Genomic DNA, 10,227 nt, shown 5'->3' with positions numbered 1-10,227 from the left:
AGTAGGGTCATTCACTAGTTCTCCATTGTCCTTTTCAAGTGGACCAATTTTAACCCTTGTCTTCAATTTCTTTTGTGCGTATGCATGAAAGATTTTGGGATTTACTTTAATCGACTCTATCGCTTTATTTTCTTTATATATCCTCTATTTTTCGTGTAATTATTTAAGTTTGTATTCCAGTTCTTTGATATTTTCTTCAATATTTCGATTGTTATTTTCTGACTTTGACTTGTACATGAGTCTTTTAGTCAACATACTTTGCCTCCTCATTAGTATTTTGCTATCCCGGTTAAGTTTTTGTCACCTCTTCTACATTTAGCGGAATAAATTTTTACAGGACGCCTCGCAAGCCATCATTAGTACATTTAGCATTTCTTCTGAGGTCTGGTTTTCACTAATTGCTCTCCAGTCCACTTTCATTAGGTCATCACTCAAGGAGTTCCAGTCGATTTTGTTGCTATAAAAGTTCAGACTGCTGAGCATGTTCTTCTTTTCATTGGTATCATTGTTGTATCTTTCCCTTGAGTTATCTCTGGTATATAGGTATAGGTATGTACTTCCACCAGGTTGTGATCAGACATGATGGTTTTGGTCACTTTTACTGTGTATATCTTATCACTGTTATTTGTAAGTAAAATGTCTAAAATATTGTTCAGACGTGTAGGTTCGGTGACGATTTGCTCCAAATGATGGTCGTCTGCGAGCCTTACCAGTTCTCGACCTTGGGTTTGGTCACAGAGCGTACCACCATGTACATTCCTCGTATGCCAACTTATCCCTAGAAGATTCAAGTCCCCTAATACTAAGAACTAATTTTCATTCTCTTCTATCCTCTCTCTTATTTTATTCAGAATGTTAGTGAATTTATTTGTTTCGGAGTGAGGTGGTCTATAAACTAATGCTAGTATCAAATGTGCTTTGGGCACTTTTATTGTTATCATTTCATTTGAGCTGTCTGAGTATGTATAAAGCACTTTTGCACTCGCAGCTAAATCGTCACGAAGGTATATCACTACTCCCCCATGGCTTCTGTCCTTTCTATCAGTGCGTTACAGGGTATAGTTCTCTATTTTGATTTCTTCATCTTTTATATCTGCATTCAGATGTGACTCTGTGAGACAGAGAAAAAGATAATCACTGTCTTTGGCTAGTTCCTATAAAAATCTCACTTTAGTTTGATTTGAGGTGGGGAAGAGGCCTTGTATATTACACAGAAGATATTTCCCTATATGCAGCGTGTGCTGGCCTAACTAGGAAACCTTCAACTGGTCACTGATGGTGTGGGTGCCATTGAATGTGTTGCGGCCTTGCGTCGATCTCTAGTTGTGCTGATGTCCCTGTTCCAACCATCATTTGCTGTTGCTGTGGATGTCTTTGGTTTTGCATTACATGTAAGATTTGATTAATTTGATTAATTTGTGCCTGAAGGGTTTGTATTTCCTTTGTAGTATCTAAAAAACATTTCCTTTGATTTTTATTTCCCTCCCTTCTCTCACACATTAGGGTCTCTCCTCCTTTTCTGGGAACATCTGGGCTATTGATTTTGTGAGTTCCATGTAGGTGTGTAAATGTGCAGTTATTTCGGCTACATTTGCCCTTTTTCAGAGACTTACGGCAAAGTTTTGGGTGGTAGAAATCGCACTTTTGTCCGAGGGTGCAACCCTTTCTTCTGTCAAGTCCGTAATTGAGAAGACATGGACAAGCCGTGGGATATGCATATCCGCACCCCTTGCCATTCAATGGAATTTACACTTGTTACGTATATAGAGGGATTAGGGAGAAACGTCAATGTAGTAGTACTAGGAGACCTTAATGCTAGGGTAGGAAATGAACCAATTGACGGAGTGGTTGGGAAATGGGGAGTTCCAGGAAAGAATCGTAGTGGAGAGTTGATGGTGGAGATGTGTCTAGAAAGAGAGTTGATGATAGCAAATACAGTGTTTTGGAAGAAAGTCAAGCATAAGTATACATGGGAGAGGGTGGTGGGTGGAAGGGTGGTAGATAGAGCGTTAATGGACTATGTAGTGGTAGGTAGGAATATAATAGGAAGAGTTAAGGACATACATGTACTAAGGGGAGAGAGTGGGGGAATATCAGATCATTTTTTGGTGGAAGGTAAGTTGAGAGTGGAGGATAGATGGAGAAAGAGAAAAAGGACAAAAGGTAGGGAGGTGCTTAGAGTGAACGTTTTAAATGAAAAGGAAAAGGAGAAGGAGTACAAGAAGAAGCTGAGAGAGGAGTGGGAGGGAATGAAGGATAGAGTAGAGCTAGGAGTGGAGGAGGAATGGGGATGGTTCAAGAAGGGAGTCACAAAGTGTGCAAAGATGGTTTGTGGGACAAGGATAGGAGGAAATAGAAGGATGGGTAGTGAATGGTGGGATGAGGAAACAAAGAAGGTTGTAGAAGAGAAGAAGCTAGCTTTCACAGATTGGTTATATATTGGACGAGGGAGTCATATGAGAGATACAAAGAAAAGAAAAGAGAAGTAAAGCAAAGGGTAAAGGAGGCAAAGAGGAGAGCAGATGTGAAATGGGGTAAGGGTATGACAGAAAATTTTGAAAATAATAAAAATATGTTTTGGAAGGAAGTTAAGAGGAAGAGGAGGCGAATCAAGTAGAGAAGAAAAGGTAAAAGGTGCAGATGGAGAGATGATAATGGAAGAGAAGGCAGTAAGGGGAAGATGGGCAGAATATTTTAGGGAGTTGCTAAATGTGAAGGAGGATAGGGAGGGAAAGATAGTTGCAGTGGGAAGTGCTAAGAAAATTACCGTGATGAGTGAGGATAATGGAGGAGAAATAAGGAAGGATGAAGTGAAGGCAGTTGATGATGAGAGCAGGTAAGGCACCTGGTCTGGATGGATGCCATACAGAATGTCTAAAAAAAAGGGGGGGGTACAGTGATGGTGGACTGGCTGGTGAGGTTATTCAATGTTTGCTGGAGAGACGGTAGAGTGCCGGAGGACTGGAGGAGTGCCTATATAGTTCCACTTTACAAAGGAAAAGGGGACAAGTGTGAGTGTAGTAGTTTCAGAGGGATTAGCTTGTTAAATGTAGTTGGGAAGGCTTATGGGAGGATCTTGATTAAGAGGATTAGGAGAGGGAGTAATTGGTGAGGAACAGTGTGGATTTAGGACGGGTAGAGGTTGTGTAGATCAGATTTTTGTGGTAAGACAGATATGTGAGAAAGCTATAGGAAAGGGGAAGGATGTTTTTTGGGCTTTTATGGATCTGGAAAAGGCTTATGACAGGGTAGACAGGAAGGCACTGTGAGAGGTTTTGTGGATATACGGGATAGGAGGGAAGCTTCTAGGAGCTGTCAATAGTTTTTACGAGAGTAGTAGAGCATGTGTCAGGATTAGAAATGGAGAGAGTGAGTGGTTCGAGGTAAAGGTGGGACTTCGTCAAGGATACGTTATGTCTCCCTGGCTGTTCAACTTGTACATGGATGGGGTAGTGCGAGAGGTAAATGCAGGGGTAGTGGGTCAGGAATTGGAGATGGTTAAAGAAAATGTAGAAAAGTGGGAGGTGAGCCAGCTGTTGTTTGCGGACGACACTGCGCTTGTGGCAGGATCGGAGGAGGGATTGAGGAAGTTGTTGACAGAGTTCGGGAGAGTGTGTGAAAGAAGAAAGCTAAAGATATATGTGGGTAAAAGTAAGGTGATGAGATGTACAAGGGGCAGCAGACTGGAAGTGAGCATTAAGGGAAAGCGACTGTAGAAAGTGGATAGTTTTAGATACTTAGGTGCAAATGTGGTAGAAAAAGGTGGAGTGAAGGTGGAGGTAGAATGTAGATTGAGAGAAGCAAGTAAATGTCTTGGTGGATTAAAAAGTGTAATGAGGAAATGACATTTGGGAATGGATGCTAAGAGGAGATTGTATGAAGGAGTGATTGTGCCAACAGCACTGTATGGGGCAGAAACATGGAACATAAGAGAGGAAGAGAGAAGGAGTTTGAATGTGTTTGAGATGAGGTGTCTGAGAAGTATGATAGGGGCTACTAGGCTGGATAGAGTGAGAAATGAGGAGGTGAGGAGGAGAACAGGGATGGAAGGGGAGTTGGGAGATAGGGTTGATGAAAGAGTATTAGGATGGTTTAGACACATGGAAAGAATGAATGAAGAAAGACTAGTAAAAGAGGTATGGAAAGCAGATGTGGAGGGAGTGAACATGAGGGAACGTCCTAGGATGAGTTGGATGGATGGGGTGAAGGGGGCCCTGGGGAAGAGGGGAATGTCTGTTGAGGAAGGACGGGAGAAGACAGAAGGGTGAATGGAGAGTGGTTGTATATGGATGATGTTGTGATGCATGAGGTGGAATGGGCGGGGGGATGGGGGGTGAGGTAGTATGTGTGAGCAAAATTTGCATGGGGGGACGGAGAGGAGGGGGGGTCGCCGATCTATTATTTTCTTCATGCTCCATTGTGAACTGAATGTCCTGTTCTATCCCGTTTAACCTATTCAATTTTTCGTTTAGATCGGTTTCCCTCGGGGCAACGACAAGTACGTCATCTATGTATCGCATCCAAGTGGTATCTTGGCCCATTACGTTCACGAAATGATCCCTTTCTAACAATTCCATGTACAATGAGGCTAACACTGCACTGGGGGGAGTCCCCATTGAATAGGTTAAACGGGATAGAACAGGACATTCAGTTCACAATGGAGCATGAAGAAAATAATAGATTGGCCTTCCTGGACACGGTGGTTTGGAGAAAAGGGAATAAGACCACATTCTCAGTTTACAGGAAAAGCACCAACAAGGATGACATCGTGCATTATTACTCGGCCCACAACGACAGAATTAAAAGTGGAATTGTCATTGGTTTCTTCCTGAGAGCTTTCCGAATATGTAGTGAGGAATTCCTCCAGGAAGAGATCAATCACATTTTTTATATTTTCAAAAAAATACGGTATCCAGAAGGTCTTTTACACAGATTGAGGGAGAAGACCCTTCACCCCATCCATCCATCTCATCCTAGGACGTCCCTTCATGTTCACTCCCCCCACATCTGCCTTCCATACCTCTTTTACTAGTCTGATTTCCGTAGGATTTTTCTCGCATTCGTTTTAAATAATTCCGCTTCTTTGTCTGCATAGCCATGTGGTTGCCTTTCATAAGTGGAGTTGTCCCCTAGAAGATCTAACATTTTGTCGAGATAATCAATTTTGTTCAAAATAATTACTCCTCCTCCTTTATCCGCCTGTGTTATGACTATGCTATCATCTTTTCCTAAAGCTAGAAGGGCTTCCTTAAATCTTCTGGGGATAACACATTTATTGGAATTGGTTAGGGCTTGGTAGCATGCAATGACTCCTTGTGTGAAGCCTTTATCGGAGTCATTCTCAGTCCACTTGTAATTACTGCTCACAAAATCGTCGTATCTCCTGCTACCACCCCCGATGTCAAACTTTAGTCCCAATGAGAGACAAAATGTTAGATCTTCTATGGGACAACTCTACTTATAAAAGACAACCACATGGCAATGCAGACAAAGAAGCGGAATTATTTAAAACGGAGGCGAGAAAAATCCTACGGAAAGGTAAAAAATTATTAAACTTATTAGAGGAAGCTCCTAGACCTCCAAAAATGCACGGTCTTCCAAAAGTGCATAAAGCAGGTATTCCCATGAGACCCATTACATCAGGGATTGAGAGTGCTCCCCATCGTTTGGCAAAAATCCTGGCCAAACCTCTTTCTAACACCCTCGGTTCTATAAGCGGAGCCCACCTGAGGAACTCGACTGACCTCATCGAAAGGCTTAAAACAATAGATTTCACTGATAAGATATTAGTCAGTTACGATGTAACAGCCTTATTCAACAATGTCAGTGTGGAGGGCGCATTAGAAACTGTCAAAAGAGTTGTTGCAAATATAGATGACGGTAACCTTCCAGTACCTAAGACAGATTACATCAAGCTCATTTCAATGTGCGTCAAATTCAGGTCTTTCACATTTAACAATAATGAATATAAACAACTTAGGGGTCTCGCTATGGGAAGTCCGGTCTCGGCAATCTTAGCAAATCTATACATGGAGATGTTGGAAACAGACAAATACATGAACATCATGGGCAGAGGCAGTACATGGTTGAGATATGTGGATGATGTCATCGCAATTTTACCGAGTTCTGCTAGTGTGGAAAATAAATTGAGGAGACTCAATGGTGTCAACAAAGACATCCAGTTCACCATTGAGATAGAAAAAGAAGGCAAACTACCATTTCTTGATACACTGATTCACAGGACAAACGGTGAAGTAAAATTTGCAGCGTATAGGAAACCTACGGACAGAGATGATTTTGTCCATTATTTTTCAGGTCATAGCAAGAGGGTGAAAATAAGAGTTTGATTGGTGTATTTAGAAGATTAACTCAATTTTATTACGAAAACGTTCAAAGAACTGAGATACCCTAGTGGCCTAATTTGTAGGATGAGAAACAAAGCCAAAGAAATCCACAATAGGACAAATGCCCACAAATCCGAGAGTGAGAAGACGTACACTTACATAACCGTTCCCAACGCGCTCAACACCGAGAACATCGATCCGCTCCTAATGAAAGGTGGACTCAAAACAGCCAGTCTCCTCCAATAAAATAGCGAGAATTGTGAAAAGACAAGAAAAAAGTCCTATCAATAAGCTAAGTGTGGTTTATGAGATTCCTTGTAAAGGGTGTTCAGCCTTATATTTCGTATGAGTCGAGCCCAGGTTTAGACAAACGTATATCTGAACATAAAAATGACCTTAGAGCGCACAGGACGTCCAACTCCTTAGTTCAGCATGCAGACAAATCTGGCCACCTTCCCCATTGGAAAGAGGCCAAAGTCCTCAGAAAGGGTCATGAGAGGAAAACAAGAAAAACGATTGAAGCTGCATACATAAACGTAAAAGAAAACACTAATGGAAGAGAGGGATTTATCTGCTTATCAAAGGTGGCAAGTGTCCTTATACTAGACTCGCTGAGACACCAGACAAATGTTCACCTCCCGGACGCTGTGACCTGACCAAGAGGCCCCTCAGGAGTGATATAAAATGTGACATTTAAAACCTTCTGTAGACAACTCTCTGAAGAAGACCAAAGTGGTCGTAACGTAAGAGTATAACCTATTCCGAGAACATCTTCGTTTTACTTCCACCACCCAAAATCTCTCATCTGTCATTTGATATATATATATATATATATATATATATATATATATATATATATATATATATATATATATATATATATATATATATATATTACAAAGGATTACAAAGGCGGAGCATGCCAACAGTAGACCTTTTGGTCCATATCTAGGTCGGATGCAAAAAAAAAATCATAATAATAATAAAATAATAAAAAAAACTATAGTAATGTAAACAACAAACAAAATACATAAATAAATGCATAGGTACAATTAAATAAAAAAAACAGGTAAACAGTAAATAATAATAAATTGACATGTAACTAATAATAAATGAAAATCAAACAGACAAATGATAACAAAACAAAAACAAATAATATAAAATGAATTATAATCATTACAGCATCTTGCTTAGGTGTTTATCTAAAGCTGAAACTGGTTTACCCCTGTATTTTCATCACAGATTAATTCAAACTGCAAGCTTACTATATATATATATATATATATATATATATATATATAGATATATATATATATAGATATATATATATATATGTATGTATGTATGTATGTATGTATGTATGTATGTATGTATGTATGTACTGTATGTATATGTTAGACATACAATTCTGTTTTCTTTAGTCTTCTCTAATTTCAAGATTATCCGTTACTTTTTGAAGTCACGTTATATTATATTAACTTTATTGACAGGAAACTTTGGTATCCCTCAGTGGGTGACAGCCATGTTCTTGGTGTGACTGAAATATTTTGTCCATCTCACTTGGCTAACTTGTTTCATCCGTCCCTAAGCTTAAAACATTTCAAATCGACTTGTTATAATATCTTTCTTTACATATGAATTTTGTTTTGCTATTGATTTTATTGAACTGAGAACATTATTTATATATGTTTATGTACTCAGTTTGTTAAAACTATTTCATGAACATTATTTCCTTACTTTATTGATTTTCTTTGCTTAACGTTCGGTAGTTCTCAATGTCTATTAACCCATTCAACTCCGATGACAAGATGTCTTGTCATTTGGTCAAATAAAACATAAAATCATAAAACACCAAAATGTTTGATCAAACACCAGAAAAATATGGCGTCAGTCCTCGCTTCGCTGCGAGCGAAGCGAGGACTGACGTCATATTTTTCTGGTGTTTGATCAAACATTTTGGTGTTTTATGATTTTTTGTTTTATTTGACCAAATGACAAGAATCTTGTCATCGGAGTTGAATGAGTTAAACTCCCTACGTACTTGCATCGCATCCGTGAGTTAAAGAAATTTTTTATTGTGTTTTGGTCTGTATCGGCGTTGAGAACATATCTTCAATTTTCATTCAACAAAGTTTTCTTTTTCATGTTATTTATTTATTTATCTTATTTTTTTGTATTTTACTTTATCTTGTTTCATTCATTGCTGTGTTTTTTTTATATTGTTCAGTTTCAATTTATTTTGTTTCATTTTATTTTGTTTTGTTTCAATTTATCTTGTTTCTTTTTATTGTGTATATTCTTTTGCCACTGTGTACTCGTTATCTAGTACTTTTATTTTCTAGTTTCTTAATCACTTCTTTTAAAGATTAACCTATTTATCAGTTTAGATATTTATTTAGGTGTATATTCAATAAGTGAATAATTGAATAACTTGTTTGTATATCTACTATGTTTACCCTTTAATTGTCTTTCTATAAATTTACATACTTTGTTAATTATCTTATCATTTGTCCTCTGACTTGTCAATTAACTTATTTAGGTTAATTTATCTATCAAATTGTTTTGCTGAATAGAATCGTCTCGTGAGGTCTGATAAAGTCACGTAACGACAACTAAAAAGAGATATATGAGAAGAATCCCAGGCCTTAGGTTCTGCTGACACTAGTGATACCGCATAGTCAAGGAAAATCTACCCAATTGTATGCAAACGCATCCATTGACTTGGATTGTAATTGAACCGCCGCGGTTCAAACCGATAGTGTGAACAGGGCCTTTACGAGTTAAGTTACAAAGGGGAACAGCCATTACAGTGCTTCCCTCAACGTGGTAACGTAATATATTTTGTCCTGGCTAAGAACAGGTGATTCTCTTCAGCTGACCGTGGCCTCAAAGGGGTGCTCGATCCTTTGAGACCCAAATTGCCATTTTTATCCAGAATGAAATTAGTCAATTGTTTACCTTATTGAGACTAATTTGGGCTACGACCAGACGATTTTGTTCAACATAAGGAACCTCTCCTCCTCTCCCTGCGCAACAAAACGGTTAAATACACGACCGAAACCTTCAGGTTAGGGTCCATGACCTCAGTTGGCGTAAAATCCCCCAACTTGGCAGGAACAAAAATCATAAAATTCCACGCCGAGTCAGAAGCGACGTAACCCCTTCCCTTCCGCGAGATACTTTTCCTTCTCGTCCAAGCTGCCGCTAGGTTATATCATTCATATTCGTGGATCCCCCGCATTACCCAAGAGGTCATAGACTTTCCCGATGAAATCTTTTCGTACTGGGTGTCAGTTCTCGTCTAAATCTGACTGCCAGATTTCGTTCATTTCCGTAACGCCTCCGGTGTAAGCTACAGATCTGAGGTAGTGAAAAGAAGTCTACCCTCTTCTGGTAAGACGGTGAGATACGGCGCCGACGAGGAAAACTTTGGGTGTGCGAACATGGCGAAATTGGACTATTTTGGGAAGTTTCAAGAGCTCGGTGACCTCTAGCTTACGACCCTGCTGGACGCTTCTTCAGCAAATGGAGGAGAATGAACTCAAATTGACGGTTTTTATAGCCACGCTTGTGTACTTTTTTCTTTCTTTCTTTCAACATTTCTCCCCGTTACCCGCAGTGTGATGTGACTAAGGCATGAATGTCCTTACTGTCGTCACGTGTTGACTCTAGCGGACTCGAACCACAAACCATATAGAGACTCATCTTCAGACGCTTTTTGCCCTAATCTTCTCGGACACTACGGTCGGATGGGAGTTTTTTAAGAATGGGGATCTCGTATGATTTGGGGTCCCTATTCTTCAAAAGGGCAAAACTGGGACCCTTATTGTTCAAAAGGTCAACGCAACCTAACCAAACTATACCTAACCTAACCAAACCTAAG

General features: G+C 39.5%; 1 protein-coding gene across 1 annotated transcript; it reads left to right on the top strand.

The window, feature by feature from the left end:
- Window positions 1-5,417: 5,417 nt before the first annotated feature.
- On the top strand, window positions 5,418-7,881 carry LOC143028416 (uncharacterized). Its single transcript, XM_076190467.1, has 2 exons — window positions 5,418-6,132; window positions 7,835-7,881. The coding sequence occupies exons 1-2, from the start codon at window positions 5,418-5,420 to the stop codon at window positions 7,879-7,881; spliced, it is 762 nt and encodes a 253-aa protein (XP_076046582.1).
- Window positions 7,882-10,227: the final 2,346 nt, after the last annotated feature.

This window comes from Oratosquilla oratoria, chromosome 1 (genome assembly GCF_046742065.1).
Source record: "Oratosquilla oratoria isolate Oo_2021 chromosome 1, ASM4674206v1, whole genome shotgun sequence".
NCBI classification, from domain to species: Eukaryota; Metazoa; Arthropoda; class Malacostraca; order Stomatopoda; family Squillidae; genus Oratosquilla; species Oratosquilla oratoria.
Note: the sequence above shows the minus strand (reverse complement) of the source record. Positions and strands in the feature narration are given on the sequence as shown.